The sequence below is a fragment of the Gadus chalcogrammus genome, chromosome 4 (assembly GCF_026213295.1).
Source record: "Gadus chalcogrammus isolate NIFS_2021 chromosome 4, NIFS_Gcha_1.0, whole genome shotgun sequence".
NCBI classification, from domain to species: domain Eukaryota; kingdom Metazoa; phylum Chordata; class Actinopteri; order Gadiformes; family Gadidae; genus Gadus; species Gadus chalcogrammus.
The window spans coordinates 12618984-12636943 of NC_079415.1; the positions used below are offsets into that span (position 1 = coordinate 12618984).

Sequence of the window (17960 nt, forward strand, 5' to 3'; positions counted from 1 at the left end):
TAAAGAACCACAGGGGTATTGAATATTGAACCACAGGGTATAGTACCACAGGGTATAGACCACAGCGTATAGAACCGCAGGGGTATAGAACCACAGCATATATAACCACAGGGGTATAGAACCACAACGTATAGAACTACAGGGAAAAAGACAGATGGGAGGACAGAACGGTTTTCTCAAACAATATTCGGGGCTTGGGATTTAAGCAACAGTACCGCGCGTGCTTTGTGTCACAAACAACGTCTGCCTGAGAGGATATTTGTTGAAGCTCAAAGGTGAACCTCTGCGTTGTTGTCTCTGGATAAGCTGCACGTCATCACGCCGCAGAGAGAACACTCCCGTGAGGAAGGGAAACACTTAAGAATGTGATACTCACACTCCTGTATTTATTTACCCCCCCGCCCACTGATGTGGCCCCCATGGAGGCCCCCCCCCCCGGTACCTCTTGGGCCCCTGGATGCTCAGCATGCCCATGTCCTCCGAGTGGTCCACCAGCGTGCAGGTGAAGCCCTGGTCCTGCAGGACCGTTCGGATGTGGTTCCAGTTGTGCTCGGCCACGCCCCCGCCGATGGCCAGGTAGTATGTGTCGCCTGGGTTGGGGACAGACAGACGGACAGACTGATAACTACACACGGGTATGGGTTGGGATGAGGTGATGGGTGTAGGGATAGGAGGAACCGGAGAGAGACGTGAGAGCATGTGACAGGACATCAGACCGCTTGGAGGAGAGAGAAAGATAGAGTCACAAAGATAGAGAGACAGAAAGATAGAACTACAGACAGATAGAGAGACAGAAAGATAGAGACAGAAAGAAAGAGAGACGGAAAGATAGAACTACAGACAGATAGAGAGACGGAAAGATAGAGTCACAAAGATAGAGAGACAGAAAGATAGAACTACAGACAGATAGAGAGACAGAAAGATAGAGGCACAAGATAGAGAGACAGAAAGATAGAACTACAGACAGATAGAGAGACAGAAAGATAGAGTCACAAAGATAGAGAGACAGAAAGATAGAACTACAGACAGATAGAGAGACAGAAAGATAGAGGCACAAGATAGAGAGACAGAAAGATAGAACTACAGACAGATAGAGAGACAGAAAGATAGAGACAGAAAGAAAGAGAGACGGAAAGATAGAACTACAGACAGATAGAGACAGAAAGATAGAGTCACAAGATAGAGAGACAGAAAGATAGAACTACAGACAGAGAGAGACAGAAAGATAGAGTCACAAGATAGAGAGACAGAAAGATAGAACTACAGACAGATAGAGAGACAGAAAGATAGAGAGACAGAAAGATAGAACTACAGACAGATAGAGACAGAAAGATAGTCACAAAGATAGAGAGACAGAAAGATAGAACTACAGACAGATAGAGAGACAGAAAGATAGAGTCACAAAGATAGAGAGAAAGAAAGATAGAACTACAGACAGATAGAGAGACAGAAAGATAGAGACAGAAAGATAGAGTCACAAGATAGAGAGACAGAAAGATAGAACTACAGACAGAGAGAGACAGAAAGATAGAGTCACAAGATAGAGAGACAGAAAGATAGAACTACAGACAGATAGAGACAGAAAGATAGTCACAAAGATAGAGAGACAGAAAGATAGAACTACAGACAGATAGAGAGACAGAAAGATAGAGTCACAAAGATAGAGAGAAAGAAAGATAGAACTACAGACAGATAGAGAGACAGAAAGATAGAGACAGAAAGATAGAACTACAGACAGATAGAGAGACAGAAAGATAGTCACAAAGATAGAGAGACAGAAAGATAGAACTACAGACAGATAGAGAGACAGAAAGATAGAGTCACAAGATAGAGAGACAGAAAGATAGAACTACAGACAGATAGAGAGACAGAAAGATAGTCACAAAGATAGAGAGACAGAAAGATAGAACTACAGACAGATAGAGAGACAGAAAGATAGAGAGAAAGAAAGATAGAACTAGAGACAGATAGAGAGACAGAAAGATAGAGTCACAAAGATAGAGAGAAAGAAAGATAGAACTACAGACAGATAGAGAGACAGAAAGATAGAGTCACAAAGATAGAGAGAAAGAAAGATAGAACTACAGACAGATAGAGAGACAGAAAGATAGAGAGACAGAAAAACAGAGCTACAGACAAATAAAGGGACAGAAAGATAGAGAGACAAACAGATAAGGAGACGGACGGACCAACAGTATATATGTCAAATGGTCGGTCAATCAGACAGAAATTTGGGCGCACAAGGCACACAGACAAACTGGCGGAGAGCCAAGACATAAAAATGACGGCCAGAGGGAACATGAGACAGACAAACAGGCCGATGGAATGAAAATGAGACCAACAGACGGGTGGGACATACTGATTAGGAGAGAAGTGAATAAGAGCAGATGCACTGAAGGAAACAGACACGTGGACTGACGTAGGACATCCAGCAAGAGGGGGAGAGGGGGAGGGGGAGAATGTGAGGAGGAGCTAGAGAGCAAGCAGAGCTGGAGAGGAGGAGGTCGGGGTGCAGCTGGAGGTAGGGGTGGGTTGAGGTGGAAGTGGTGGTGGAGGTGGAGGGTGTGGGTGGAAGTAGGGCTGACAGGTAGAAGGTAGAAGGGGGGGAGGAGGAGGAGTGGTGGACGTACCGTTTGACTCGGGCGCCAGGGGCAGGTTGGCAGCCCCCGGCTCCAGTCGGCTCACCGTCATGTCGGCCTCCGTCCCCCCGCTTTTGTTCAGCATGCAGGTGTACACTGTAGAGCCTGGGGACGCACGCACGCACGGGGACACACACACACACGGGGACACACGCACACACGGGGACACACGCACACACACACACACACACACACACACACACACACACACACACACACACACACACACACACACACACACACACACACACACACACACACACACACACACACACACACACACACACACACACACGACACAGTGATACAGACTGAGATTTTACGATAATTTCTACTTCAAATCTCTCCCCCAAATCGTTTAGATCCACAGTTACATTGATTCGTTTCGCTAATGTTTTTGTGAACGTGTGAATTTGTGTTCACGTGTGTTTATGTGCACGTGGATCCGGCTCTTTCTCGATTAATATCCAGATTCCCTTCTGCCCGTGCGTTGGTCTTCTGTATTCTCAGAACTTCCGGAGGAGTTTCCGATTCGGTCCCGGACTGACCTGGCTTCTTGTTGACGTCGGCGGTGAACAGCCAATCGGCGGCCTGCTTGGCGTCGGGTCCGCTGAGGTAGAACTTGCCAAAGTAGGACATGTTGAACACGGCCACGCCCTGACGACACGTCATGCACTCGTCCTTAAGCTGGGGGAGGAACAGACACAGGAATACTTAGCATACTAAGAAACACTTCCCAGTACTAGGAAGGGGAGCAATGAGTGAGGACGCGTGGCACAGAGGTCTGCAAGTCACCGCAGCCTTATCTTTGCTCTGTTATGTCGATTCTTCGTCTCGTGGAGTAACCTTTGTGTGTTCACGAAACTTGTTGTTTGCTTGTTGGTGTTTTATGTCAGTGCTCCAGAGTGGGAAGACGCCTGGGCAGCACAGACAAAGAGGAACGTGATCCGCACAGAGCGCCCATGGACACTTGTAGGATTGACTCACTTCCTTGAGCATGGTCACGAAGCAGATCTCACACACACACACAGACACACACACACTCACCACGTGGTGATGGGAGGGGAAGTCGAAGGTGTACTCCTTGCCCAGCAGGGCTCTGTACTTGTCGTCCGTGTTCTTCGGGCCGTCGTAGGCGCCGTAGTAATCGTAGCTCAGAACCTACAGCCAGCGACAGACACACAAGAGGTTTTTTTTATCAGGAGGTTTATTAATCATCATCCTCACTTAATACAGAGCCTGAGAGAGTGAGTGTGTAGGAGTGAGTAGGAGGGAGTGAGGGAGTGAGTGAGGGAGTGAGTGTCTGTGTGTGTATGTAGGGGTGAGTGTGCGTGTGTATGGGTGTGCGTGTGCGTGTGCGCAAGGTCTTACAGGCGCAGGGCCGTCCTTGCTGAACCAGCCCGGTCTCTCCCAGCCGTGTCTCTCCTGGTACACACAGCCCTGCTCCGTCAGCACCTGACACACAGGGATAGAGAGAGGGAGGAGCACAGTGAGTCAGAGAGTGAGAGAGAGAGAGAGGAGCACAGTGAGAGAGTCAGAGAGTGAGAGAGAGAGGGAGGAGCACAGTGAGAGAGTCAGAGAGTGAGAGAGAGAGGGAGAGAGGGAGGAGCACAGTGAGAGAGTCAGAGAGTGAGAGAAAGAGGGAGGAGCACAGTGAGAGAGTCAGAGTGAGAGAGAGAGGGAGGAGCACAGTGAGAGAGTCAGAGAGTGAGTGAGAGAGAGAGAGAGGGAGGAGCACAGTGAGAGAGTCAGAGAGTGAGAGAGAGAGAGAGAGAGAGAGAGAGAGAGAGAGAGAGAGAGAGAGAGAGAGAGAGAGGGAGGAACACAGAGAGAGAGTCAGAGAGTGAGTGAGAGAGAGAGGGAGGAGCACAGTGAGAGAGTCAGAGAGAGAGGGAGGAACACAGAGAGAGAGTCAGAGAGTGAGTGAGAGAGAGAGAGGGAGGAGCACAGTGAGAGAGTCAGAGAGATGGGAGGAACACATTGAGCAAGTCAAAATCAGAGATTGAGAATGAGAGCGAGAGCGAGAGTGAGAGTGAGAGATTAGATTGACCTCTTCTACATAACGTCTTGTTGTCATGTTTAGCTATTCACCTACTTGCGTCTGCATTTCCCATTGTACAATGTTTGCTTGGGTTTTTCCGAGCCAATAAAGCTCCTTTGAATTGAGCTGGATTGCATTAAAAGAGAAAAAGAAACCAGCAGTGTCTTAGCTGCTTTGAGTGAGTCTGTGGACACACTGAGTACAAGGCCTCTAAAAGAGGACAAACTGCACACATTAAACTGCACGCACATAACAGACACGCAAACCAAGACATCCGGGAAGGCGGAACTAGACAAACTAATTTAACCGCTACGGGGAAGATTTCTCTCAAGAGATTCAAGGATTCATCGAGAGCCAAGATTCAGTGAGAGCCACAAGTCAGGCCTTTGTGCGTCGTAAGTAGGGACCTTGAACACCTATTGAACACGGTTCTCAGAGAGCTGGATGGAGTAGAGGACAGGCGGGGACCCTCTCCCCACTGAAACTAAGAAGCGTTTAACGCGGTGTTTATGAAGTGCGTTCCTCCCAGGAACGCTCGCAAACAAAACACTGTTAAAGTTATTCAACGTTGCACTCGAGTGCAACGAGTGCCAGAGGCGGAGAGACGGCGCCGGGTTGGAGAGCGCCGTGTGGTACGGAGCACCGTCGGTCACGGGGTGGTGTAGCAGATGGTTGCTGTTGCGCTGGCGTCTGCATTATGAAGGCCACAGTGCCAGTTTGCTACAGACTTGGTTGCAGTTGTTATTATGTTGTTATGGATCCAGTTGTCAAATTTGAAAAAGGGCTTCTTGTGTTGACGGCTTTTGCTTGTAATAGCTAAAAGCTTGTGTTAGAAATGGTCACAATGAACTTAACCAGTCTATCTTTGTATGTAGCACGGTGTCATCCTGTCTGGCGGGGTTGAAATAAAACCGTTTCATAGCTGAGGTTCGCATATACGTCCATTTCAGACAAAAAATATGGTAACAGCCTTCATAGCATGTGTTAGCTTGGTTTATGAGGTAAAAAAAATAAAAATCATAAAGAGAGGGAAAAATCTATTTCCGTGCGTCTATATCTTCCTTGTTAAATTGACAGTCGCCCACACATGGTAGGTAGGTTCTGTTGGAAGCAGGCAGCTCTACTGCCAAAGCTACCCACACCGGGCTATATTTACCGTCCGCTCCTTGCTAGGTGGCGAGAAAACGCGCGGGCTAACGTGTCGACGGAAAAATATATATACATTTCTAAAAACCGATCACCATCCTTAAAAGCAAAACCGATTTTTAAAACAGAGAAGAACATGGGAGACCAGTGCTTCAGCAACCACTCTGTATCGACTATATCTGGCTGAGCCCGCGGAACACGCAGTCGTGACTAAGAGCCCACCAGAGCCCAGAACGCTTCATGTACAGTAGCGTATAGTTATTTATTGCATTCTTCTCCCCCAGCCTATTCAGAGCCCCTTCACCGCGACCGCCAGTGAGTCCGGTCGTTTTCCCATGCAGCCGGAGACAGGTGAGGCGAGTGGTTGCCGAGCAACGATGGATCAGAGTTCCATTGCCGTGGCGCCCCGGAGGCTGAGGTTATCGTCTGAGCCTGTGCTTGGCTATGCAGATGCTAAAGACACGCCCTGTTTGACCACACGAGTCGTGTGAGGAAGAGTCTTAATGACGCCGTGACCACGTCGCAGACTTCCAATCTCTCGCCTCTCTTTGAAAGCCTTGGACAGAAGCAGGACAGCTAGTCATTGATCTGAAAGGTCATGTCATGACTATAAACATTGATATGCTAGGGCTCTTCAAGGAAACGGAGCCATACATGGGAGTGTATCCAGTATTTAGAAGAGTAAGTCATTCAGTAAAATAATGAATTCAGACCACTCAGACATCACCGATTATACTCTTTTCCAACAAGAAGAAAAGTTTCTAACAAAAACGGTACAAACTTATGTGATTGGGTGTCTGCGACCCAATCACAATCAATTGTGACCAGACTGTTAAATGAAGGCGAGGGGGGAAAGAAGAAAAACCACTCACTGAGCATGAACAAGATGCAGACTGAAGAACAACACCGGGACTCAGGGGTAAGACAAAGAGGAGTAAATGATATCCCGAGGTAGACGACGACTGGAACCTCAAGTCTAATTGGGTCATTCATACTCTGTCGCTCCACCATTATGTAATCAGTCGGATCTCCCGGAGAGCAAACGCTGCTGACAAGACTTCACTTCAGCCCAAGTCTGAATCACGTCTGCACGCCGGAGAGAGACGCGGTGATTTAATTCATAGTATGGCGGTGGGGTCACGGGTGTCGGATTTGAAATTAGTCATAATGTTATGCAGTTGGATGTAGAATGGTCTAATAATTGTAATTATAAAACTATTGTACCATTTTCCACAAGCGAAGCGTGTGTGCTGTGCAACACTAGATGTACAAATGTACACACTGTGACATTCTTCAACTGAGTGATGAGTGAGGAGCCTGTGTGGGTATGGGAATGAGGGAGGGAGGGAGGGAGGGAGTGAGTGAGTGAGTGAGTGAGTGAGTGAGTGAGTGAGTGAGTGAGTGAGTGAGTGAGTGAGTGAGTGAGTGAGTGAGTGAGTGAGTGAGTGAGTGAGTGAGTGAGTGAGTGAGTGAGTGAGTGAGTGAGTGAGTGAGTGAGTGAGTGAGTGAGTGAGTGAGTGAGTGAGTGAGCAAATAAGAGAGTGAGCACCACACGCACCACGCAAAGACGATACCACTTCAACCTCATGGTCAACAGTGCGCTGCCGTGTGCATGTGTCATAACCCGAAGCCGTGCGATAAATATCGATAGCAAACAAAGAAAGGACAGAGGAACAGAACGGTGGAACGGGTGGGGGAGGGGCAGAAGGTCAGCCAGTGACGCAGCGCAGGAGGAAGAAAGGAGGGAAAATGTCAGAAGAAAGAGAAAATGTCAGGAAAGAACTGCGGATGAGTGGCGTGAGACGAGTGTGGGCAGAGGGAGAGGGTGAACAGGTGGAGGTAGAAGAGAGGGAAGGAGAGGGGGATGAATAGGAGGAAGAAGAGAGGGAAGGAGAGGGGGATGAATAGGAGGAAGAAGAGAGAGAAGGAGAGGGGGATGAATAGGAGGAAGAAGAGAGGGAAGGAGAGGGGGATGAATAGGAGGAAGAAGAGGGGGAAGGAGAGGGGGAGGAATAGGAGGAAGAAGAGAGGGAAGGAGAGGGGGATGAATAGGAGGAAGAAGAGAGGGAAGGAGAGGGGGAGGAATAGGAGGAAGAAGAGAGGGAAGGAGAGGGGGAGGAATAGGAGGAAGAAGAGAGGGAAGGAGAGGGGGATGAATAGGAGGAAGAAGAGAGGGAAGGAGAGGGGGATGAATAGGAGGAAGAAGAGAGGGGGAGGAATAGGAGGAAGAAGAGAGGGAAGGAGAGGGGGATGAATAGGAGGAAGGAGAGAGGGAAGGAGAGGGGGAGGAATAGGAGGAAGAAGAGGGGGAAGGAGAGGGGGAGGAATAGGAGGAAGAAGAGAGGGGGAGGAATAGGAGGAAGAAGAGAGGGAAGGAGAGGGGGAGGAATAGGAGGAGGAAGAGAGGGAAGGAGAGGGGGAGGAATAGGTGGATGAAGGGAATGATTTAGAGGAGGAATAGGTGGAGGAAATGAGAGAGGGATGGAGAGGGGGGGAACAGGTGGAGGAAGAGCGGAATGGAGAGGAGGAATAGCTGGAGAAAGAGAAGGACGGAGAGGGATAAATAGGTGGAGGGAGAGAGGAATGGAAAGGAGGAATAGGTGGAGGAAGAGAGGGAAGGAGAGGAGGAATAGGTGGAGAAAGAGAGGGATGGAGAGGTATAAATAGGTGGATTGAGAGAGGCACATCTGTGTGCATCGACTTCAATCGCACAGCGGTCGAAGAGACATCTCCAATAGTAAAGAACAGAACGTTTCTCTCAGGGGCACGTTGGGTTGAGTGTCTTTAGACGTCAGGGGGAGTGAAGGCATTTCTCCACCTCCAGTCAGAGGGCCTGACCCGTCCTGCAAGCGCTCGCAGCGAGGCAGATCGTCCTACCTGTGATTGCACAACGTCTGACCTTCCTCTGCGCTAATCACAGTAATGCTGTCCACTCACTGCCTCTTCCCCACTCACTGCCTCACCTCTCACACCACTTATGCCGCTAGTACGCCTGTCTGTGCTCGCGCCTCAAGGAAAATATGAAGTATTATAGAAATGTCACCGCTTTTGCACAGATTATTTATTTATTATTTGCACCGTGTTCATTTTCTGTTTACGGTGCTGTCAGCTATCCACATATTATTAAATGCTCTGCATCACTTTCAGTGTTGCTATCCAGAAAGAGGCTTCTTCATAAGATGATGGCCTTGATACGTTTCAAATAGGGCTGAAAAATCGATTTCAATTTGTATGCATGTTAATTTCCTGATATGCCGATTACTTAATCAATTTAATCGCATTAATTCATATTTTGTGTGAAGGAATAGAAGAAAAGAAATCGGAGTGAAATTAGGTGAGGTTGCCACGGTTGATATTTGATTTTCTGATGATTAATGCACACTTAATAACGAACAACCCTTAATAACGTAATTAGAAGGACACGATGCCTAATGCACACCATTATAACATCATTAGGAGCACATGATGGTAAATGCAAGCCTTGATAACCCTAATAACTTATTTAGTATTCAGTAGTTAATAGTCGTCGATCAGTGTTCACTTTTAAGTGGAACATGCCACTTTCTTTATCATTTGGTATTTACCTGATTCTCTGCGTCTGCTAATATGCCTTTAATTGTATTTGTCTGCCTTTCTTTTCATTCTGTAACTATCTTTACACATTTCCCTCTGTGTGTTTGTTGTGCCATACTGGCTGATTGCCTAATTTGGAGAAAAGGGAAAGAAAAACTGTCCTGGGATTTTATTGAGCTTCTCGCTATAAATAAAGGTTGATGATGATGATCGCGATAATTATGATGAGGATCAGCTTAAGCTGCGGTTACAGTTCCGTTCCCCTATTTTCCGGGAGGCAAGACTTATATCCCATGAGTCACTCATCCTGAAACTCACACCGTGTGTGTGTGTGTGTGTGTGTGTGTGTGTGTGTGTGTGTGTGTGTGTGTGTGTGTGTGTGTGTGTGTGTGTGTGTGTGTGTGTGTGTGTGTGTGTGTGTGTGTGTGTGTGTGTGTGTGTGTGTGTGTGTGTGTGTGTGTGTGTCTGTGAATCTGCATGTGCGCGTATAGCGCGTGCGACCGTGCGTGCGTGCGTCTGTGCGTGTGGGTCTACCTGGTGGAAGGGGTCCTTCCTCATGTTCCTGCTGGCCAGCGGCTCATCAAAGGGGAACACCACAGAGTAGTTCTTGGCGTATGACTCGTGGCTCCGCTCTCGGATCCACTGGTTGTTGCCCGTCAGTGAGTTATGGAAGCGCCTGAAAGTGGACCAATCAGAGGCCTGCGTGTTCAATTCCGATGTTCTAAAAAAAAAGTTCTGTGGCAAAGATCACGATATAAAAACATGTGCCATGCATTTAGGATTCTACGTTACATGCTTTGACTTTAGATCAGCAGCGCAGTGCAGCGCTTTGTTAGCCTGGCTATTGCCAGACCAAGGTCAATCGTAGATTGACCTTGGTCTGGAGAAGCCACTGTCATTTTCTTCAGCACAAGAATCAGCGTGATCAATGGGCCTAGTTCAAATTACTGTACGCAATCGGCTGCTTGCCGTCACTTCCTTGTTGTCTTTCTGTTAAACCAGCCAAAAGCGCGCCAGGGGGAAAAGCCAGCTTGGTGATTGGCTCCCGCAAAAACGTATCGAAACTAGAAAGAAATGTATTGCTCTTCTCCAGACCCTTCTGCAGGGCGAACTCAAATCGCCGGCAGAATGGGCGGGGCTTACCCAGTCTAGCGTTTTGTCTGAATGTGTTCCGTGTGCGTCCACGTCGTTGGCTACCTGATGTCGTAGCCGTACATGTCCTTCTCGGGACGGCCGTGGATGATCCAGTGGGCCAGCTCTCTGCCACAGCCCCCCCCCAGCATCATGCCTGCAGACAGACACGGGACGTCAACCAGGGCGGACAGAAATGCCATCCACAGCACTCTTCAGTAGGTGGTGAGTCATTGGTATATCAGAACATTAAGTTAAATGTATGGACAGGTGGAGGGAGGGATGGATAGGTGGAGGGAGGGGTGGACAGGTGGACAGGTGGAGGGGGAGAGGCCTGGCAGTGCTTTGACGACATGGTCAAAACAAGCAACAGGGGAGATAACTGCTAAATGTCATGAGAGATTTTGCCACTGATACGGGTGTGTTGAACACACACACACACACACACACACACACACACACACACACACACACACACACACACACACACACACACACACACACACACACACACACACACACACACACACACACACACACACACACACCTCCCTTATGTTTTCCCCCTGTCATGTCGTTGTCCATCTCTGCCATTCCTCTCCCGACCTCTCCCTCAGCGCTTTATCTCAGTGTTGCTCCACAGTCTCTCCGTCTGTCTCCCTCTCTCCGATGACATTCACCCGGTGGCTCTAAAGTGCGTTTCAGAGACGCAACGTCTCAATCTCTCGGCTTCCGACCCCACCACCCACCCACCCAGCCACCCATCCATCCGTCAATCAATCCACCCACCCACTCTTCCTCCCTCCCATTTCCTTCCCTTACCCGTTCTCTCCGTCTAGACGGGCTCCTTCCCCTGCTCACGCCTCCCCGCTGTTCCTTCCCTTTCACACCGCGTTCTGCACCCACGCACATCCCGCTGCTTCAATCAATCTGTTCCCCCCCCTCCCCTCCCCATCCTCCCTCCTTCCTGTCAATCAAGCGTTGTGTTTGACAGCATAACTCACAGTCAAGATCGCGCGGCCTCGAAGACGGGCGCTGCTCGCCGACAGCGACCCGCACAAGAGCGAAATCATTCAAATATAACTCAAAATAATATACAATCAAAGTGACCCAGCTGAAAAAAAACGACCCCTACAACCCAACAAGTAACATGTTTGCGATGCGTTCATCTCCAGGCTAACGAGCGTAGCCTCATCTGCCACTCGTTACAGTGGTGTCGGGGTTAGCCGCAGCGCCACAGAGCCACCGCAGGCATCAAGTGAAGCATGAACGGGAGCGTCTACAGGAGCCCCGGGGTTCACTTTAACAAGGCCTTCGTCGTGGTGGAGAGAGGCAGCCTGCGAGCCTCTCTCTCCCCCTCTGATGGAATTATGAGGCTGCGCCGGAGACACTGTGAATGCACTTATGTCGCCAGGCAACAGATACAAACCCTGCAAGGGCGCTTTTGATTTTAATTTTTTTATTGCCTAGCAACCAAATTAGCAGCATAAAAAAAAAAAGACGATGTTAAGAGTCGATGAAAGGCGACGTCTTCGGCGACGTGAATCCATTAGCCCCGACCTCGGAGTTGTTCTCGTCGGGAATACTTTTCGTCAGAGCACTGACGTTTGTCTGTGCGTGTGTGCTACTTTGTAAGTGTGTGTGCTACTTTGTTAGTGTGCACTTGTTTTTATGTGGAGGTGTGCGCTCGTTTCTGTGTGCGTGTGTGTGCGCTCGTTTGTGAGTGTGTCGGTGCACTCGTTTGTGTGCGCGCGTGTGCACTCGTTTGAGAGTGCGTGTGTGCGCTCGTTTGTGCGTTTTGTGCATGCGCTCGTTTCTGTGTGCGTGTGTGTGCGCTCGTTTATGAGTGTGTGTGCGTGCTGACATGTATCCCAGGTGTGGTGGGGGGGGGGGGGGGGGGGGGACCAAAGCTGGGCACCATTGTTCTTAATGAGAAAGTCTTTGTCCCCCTGCTGTGTCTCTGCTCCACAGTGACGGTCCAGCCTTTACCCAGAGCCCCGCGCTGTGTCTGGCCCATTAAAGAACTGACAGGACCGGGGGCCGACTGATGAAGACGGATCACCGTGGGCCTGGTTTCCGACTGGCACGGACCACAGAACACAGAACGTGGTGTTTCATCCTGTGGTTCAGAGGCACACCCGGGCGCCGGGCGGGGCTGTTGTATCCCCGTTTCCCGGTCGGATTGCTCCGTTCCGCGGGCTGAGAGATCATGACATCATCCTCATCACGCGGGGTCTGGGAGGGCAAGTCAGTCAAGAGGGCTCGTTACTCGTCACGCCGCAGACGCGAACGGACACGTTCGTGCACCCGGGGTCCAAACATGCTGCAGTCGGGCCATCGGGGTGACAAGCCGCTTGTCATGTGGTGGAAACGCCTTGTTGACACTTTAAGCGGAACGCGACGGCTTTGTGTTTGAACGGCGCTTCCCACAGCCCCGCCGCAGCTGATTTCCTATCTGCCGGTTGCAGCGGTGACATCTGTTGGAGCTGCTGCTGCTCAGAGACACTTTCTTGTTGCCGTCGCTGCAGCCGTGGAAAATTCCGTTCCAATCATTTGACATGAAACGATTTTGTTCAACCGTCTTTCTATTCACAATTAACTCGGAAATAGTATTTTTCCGCATGGGAAAGCTGTGAGGGTGAAAGTCATGTATAATATAGTTTATTCGTTTATATGCATAATGCTAATAATTTAACGTTCTCGGTCACTCACTTTAACAACCTTTTACCACACACTCCATTGCCTTCTCCATAGTCATGCATGAGGTTCCTCTCAGTAGGAGCTCATGTATACGTTCTGTGTTTGCTGCGCCCATGACAGCAACACCCCTAACGTGTACGACGGACACAGAGGGGGCGAAGGGATCCGACCGGATCGCCGAAGAACGATGTGCTTTTTGCATGCGAGGGTTCTGCCTGCTGGCATCATCCTGCGAATCCCTGAGGGGGTGGTGTTCAGCGGTGATGAGTGTCCCGACGAGAGACGAGGAATGCTGATGACACCGGAGACCCGGTGGGGTCAGATGCATCACGCACAGGAACTACACCCGCGGGAGGAGTCTGGCTCAGCGGAGTCACTCGGTGAGAGGGGACAGTCCATTAATCTGCAGCATGACTCTCGCTTCCTTACCCCTTTGACCCACCGTGGCTGGTTCCTAGTTCAACAACGTTTTGTTACCGCTATAGTTACCTTTATTGTTGGATTGTACGATTATTGATTATATTTGCACACGATACAGTAAATATGCCTTAATAACCAATTTGTTAGAAAGAAGTTGTCTATTTTATTTTTTGAGCAAGTTTCAAATCGGACCGCTTATTTGGAAATAAGATGCAGTGTTGTACTGCAAAGAATGGACTGATCTGTGTTCATCATTATCCTGCTCCCTCTCTTTTCATTCAAGTCATTCCCTGCATATCAGAGAGGTTCGAGCGGGTGTTGAATCGTCTCTGTGCTCCGCTGGTCTTGTCTCACACTTACCGGCGCTGTTGAAGCCACAGCCCAGGAAGAATCCCCTGACCTCCGGAGCTTCCCCCATCAGAGGCTTATGATCCGCTGTGAAGGACTCTGAGTGGGGGAGAGAGAGACAACATGTCAGCTTCACTATGTCAGCTACAATATAAACACATCCCAGCTACAATATAAATATATCAGCTACAATATAAATATATCAGCTACAATATAACCATATCAGCTACAATATAATCATATCAGCTACAATATAATAATATAACCATATCAGCTACAGTATAACAATATATGCTACAATATAAATATTTCAGCTAAGATAAATGTATCAGCTACAATATAACAATATAACCATATCAGCTGCAGTATAACACTATAACCATATCAGCTACAATATAACCAAATCAGCTGTCATATAACAAAATAACCATATATGCTACAATACAAATATTTCAGCTACAATATGAATATATCAGCTACAATATAACCATATCAGCTACAAGATAAAATAACGATGTTATATGTTTCCATGTTATATTTGTTTGTCGTTTGAATCTGTTGTGCTGCTGCGGTTATTATTATCATAATCAAAGTGAAAGAAATAGAGGAAAGGGTATGTCTTTGACCAACCCACACACACATTTAATTAATAACCTTGCAGGCTCCCAGTGTAAAGATGTGGTTCAGGTTTTAAGTTATCATGGGGAAACATCCAAGTGCTTAGCGTGAACCTCCATTCAAACACAGTGCTGCGTGTGGCCCAATGTCCCAGGATTACCACGCAACATGTAAACACTCAAAGTCTCACACACACTTCTAGTCCTATCAGCACTTCATCTGTTGTACACCAGGGTACAGGTCTCTCTCTCTCTCTCTCTCTCTCTCTCTCTCTCTCTCTCTCTCTCTCTCTCTCTCTCTCTCTCTCTCTCTCTCTCTCTCTCTCTCTCTCTCTCTCTCTCTCTCTCTCTCTCTCTCTCTCTCTCTCTCTCTCTCTCTCTCTCTCTGTGTAAATAATTATATAAGTGTATTTCTTGTCTCTGTGTGTCTGCATGTACCTGGGCCACAGACGGTTGACTTGATGCCAGTCTGCTCCAGGGCTGGGACTCTGTTCATGGCTCCTTCGATATTCGCCGAAAATACATCCCAGTCCAGGTCGAAGAGGCTGAAGGCAAACTTGTCAGACACCTGGGGACGGTGACACAGGATGAAACATGCAACCGTCAGCTCTAGTGTACTTGGCCCGCAGTTTGAATGACCTCAGGTGCCCATTATCATAGAAACAGTATTTTATAGCACGTCGCGACAAATGTCTCTGTTTGCATTTGTCAAATGGCATTTCATTCTGTGATTCCATACACAAAGATTGTATTAGGAGCTCAAGCAAAGCTCTCCCCCCCCCCCCTCCCCCACTCACACATAGAAATTAATTTATTCTGAACACCTGGGAACCAGATCACCTCCCCAATTTGACTCCCATTTCAGGGAAATCTGTCGAAACATGCCTTCTGGAAGAATGGATCCAACTTTTAATATACAAAAAATAAAGGTGTTTGAAGCTGTAAAAAGCCTCTATTGTTCTGCTTGAATAGTGCCTTTCACTTATGCCAAGAAATAACTTATCCTAGGATATTTCAAAAATAAGGATATTGAAGACTTTTATAAAAACTAGAACCTACGCAAGAACACATCTACTAAGGGCTTCTGCACGTCCCCTAAGGGGACATTAGAGGGTGACCAATAGACCACACCCCCTATCTGTACGTCTCTGAAGGGGACATTAGAGGTGGATCTCCCTAGACCACACCTACCAGGCACCTCTGCATGTCTCTGAAGGGGTGGGACAATCAACCACACCCACCGCATGAGGTATTGTTTAACAAATGACAGGTTTATTCACTCCTAGTTTGTCTTTCAGTCGATTACAAGCACACACACACACACACACACACACACACACACACACACACACACACACACACACACACACACACACACACACACACACACACACACACACACACACACACACACACACACACACACACACACACACACACACACACACACACACACACACACACACACACACACACACACACCTGAAAGGCAGCCTTGGGTTTCCAAGCAGCAGTTCCACCTCTCCCTCCAGATGCCTTGTGCCTCTGAGGCCATCGATCCGGCCTATCTTTAGATGTTTGGCACTGCTGCACTTCTCACCACGCCACGAGTTCTTTGTTCACAACTCGCTGTCTCCGTGAGGCCAATCGACTACGGGTCACAGAGCCAACCCAGCGAAGGAGGAGGACGAAAGGAACCGGGGAACAAGAGACGCGAGCGACCCGAGGAATGACCTTCGAGTGGACGGGTCGTGGCGGGGAGAGAGGGGTCTGTGCTTGGCTTGGGAGGCGACAAAGACACGCTGCCTGAAGCGGTGCCAGCACAGCAGACAACACTCTGTCACTCCATTGAAGTTATGTTTGACTGCCTCAAAGGACAAACTCTTTGTGCGGTTCCTGAATGTGATTGAGTGTCATTTTTCAAGCTACCAAAACAAACACACTCTCTATTCTGTATTTTTATTTTTCTATTTTGAGCAGAGCATTTCCTTCGGGATTAATAAAATACTCATTAATAAATTACACGCGGCAGGATGTGACGGTCTGGTTGTGGCTATGTAACGTTACGTAACCGATGGCTACCTACAGTCTGTAACTGTTAGGTTAATTAAAGCTATCTGCATGCACATATGAACAAGACTATTCACCTCCATGATAAAAGGTCATCAGGAGAGCTGTGTATCGCTACAATAAACATTCTTAAATGTCTCTGATGCCCCTTGCCCCCATTATCTAGTTGTGGTTACACAATATCAGTTAGGCATCGGGTTTTAATAATTTATTATGTTGACCTATTCCACCTGTTGCATAAACGGTGCAATGACTTGCTTTGAGTTTTCACAGCCTCTTTTTTTCCAAACCGGTTGCAACCTCACACGACTTCTGTACGCTTTCAAAAGCCTTCTATCACCGGCGCTGGCTACAGAGACGCTGCTCAGTGATGCAAGCACCCCAAGGCTAGCCTGTGTCATCATGCGTGGGTGTCATCGCTAGGGCTGCACCTTTCAGGATTACTGGGAAGTATACCAGGATACAGTCTGATTAATTGCATCAAAGGACTCCTTAGTATGGGATTTGTTACATTTTATAATTACCCAGCTTGATCCGTGGGGAATGGTGTAATACTACCGGACGGAAGAGTTGTCGCTTGGTCATTTCTGCGCCAAAAATATATCTATCTGTCTATTTAAAAAGCTTCTTGTTTTTTAAACTCGTGCGTACAGAACTGATGGCCTGTTTTGATTACGATCGCCGGCCGGCCGATTGGTGCCTCTATTGTCGTTGTCATAGCGATGTGGCGTATTACCTTGTCCCAGAAGATCGGGTTCTGCTCATAGCCGCCCACGGAGAGGGCGTCGCCCTGGAGACGGAGATACACGGAGGCATCGTGGTCCCGGACGTTGGGCATGTTCTAGGGGGAAGGAGAAGATGATTGAAGCATTAGGGGGATGGGGCGAGGGGGAGACGGACAGCAGCGATTCCAGGGAGCTTCCCTCCGAATGGTGATCTTGGGCTTAGCCTGCTTTGGAAGCCTACGTCCAGCGATGGCTTCGCTCATCGATACTCATTGCAACCAGATATCGATGGGCGAAGTCATCGCTCGGGGTAGCCATTGATATCTTTATTTTATAGTAAAGAAAAAACAAAAAGTAATATTTCGTTTTTTTTGGGTTTGTTAACTTGCTGCTGATAATAACAAAGAGAACGTGAAAAAAATTATAATCGACAAACTAACAGACTCCACCAACAAATGGATATCTGGGTTTTCATACAAATACCAGTTAAGAGGCTGACATTTTGAAAACGGCACCCCCTACATGGCTAGTAAAAGTCAAACTGCTCATC

General features: G+C 48.2%; 1 protein-coding gene across 5 annotated transcripts in view; it reads right to left on the reverse strand.

The window, feature by feature from the left end:
* The window catches only part of sardh (sarcosine dehydrogenase), a 34803-nt gene that overhangs the window by 8422 nt on the left and 8421 nt on the right, over window positions 1-17960 (reverse strand). For all 5 annotated transcript variants that reach the window (XM_056588619.1, XM_056588618.1, XM_056588617.1 and 2 more), the window contains exons 8-17: window positions 17422-17526; window positions 15054-15183; window positions 14011-14097; window positions 10597-10687; window positions 9934-10075; window positions 4011-4094; window positions 3687-3800; window positions 3188-3326; window positions 2631-2744; window positions 443-590 (exon numbers count right to left, since the gene is read on the reverse strand). In XM_056588619.1, the coding sequence (XP_056444594.1) occupies window positions 443-590; window positions 2631-2744; window positions 3188-3326; window positions 3687-3800; window positions 4011-4094; window positions 9934-10075; window positions 10597-10687; window positions 14011-14097; window positions 15054-15183; window positions 17422-17526 (1154 nt within the window). The remainder of the gene's footprint in view (window positions 1-442; window positions 591-2630; window positions 2745-3187; window positions 3327-3686; window positions 3801-4010; window positions 4095-9933; window positions 10076-10596; window positions 10688-14010; window positions 14098-15053; window positions 15184-17421; window positions 17527-17960) is intronic.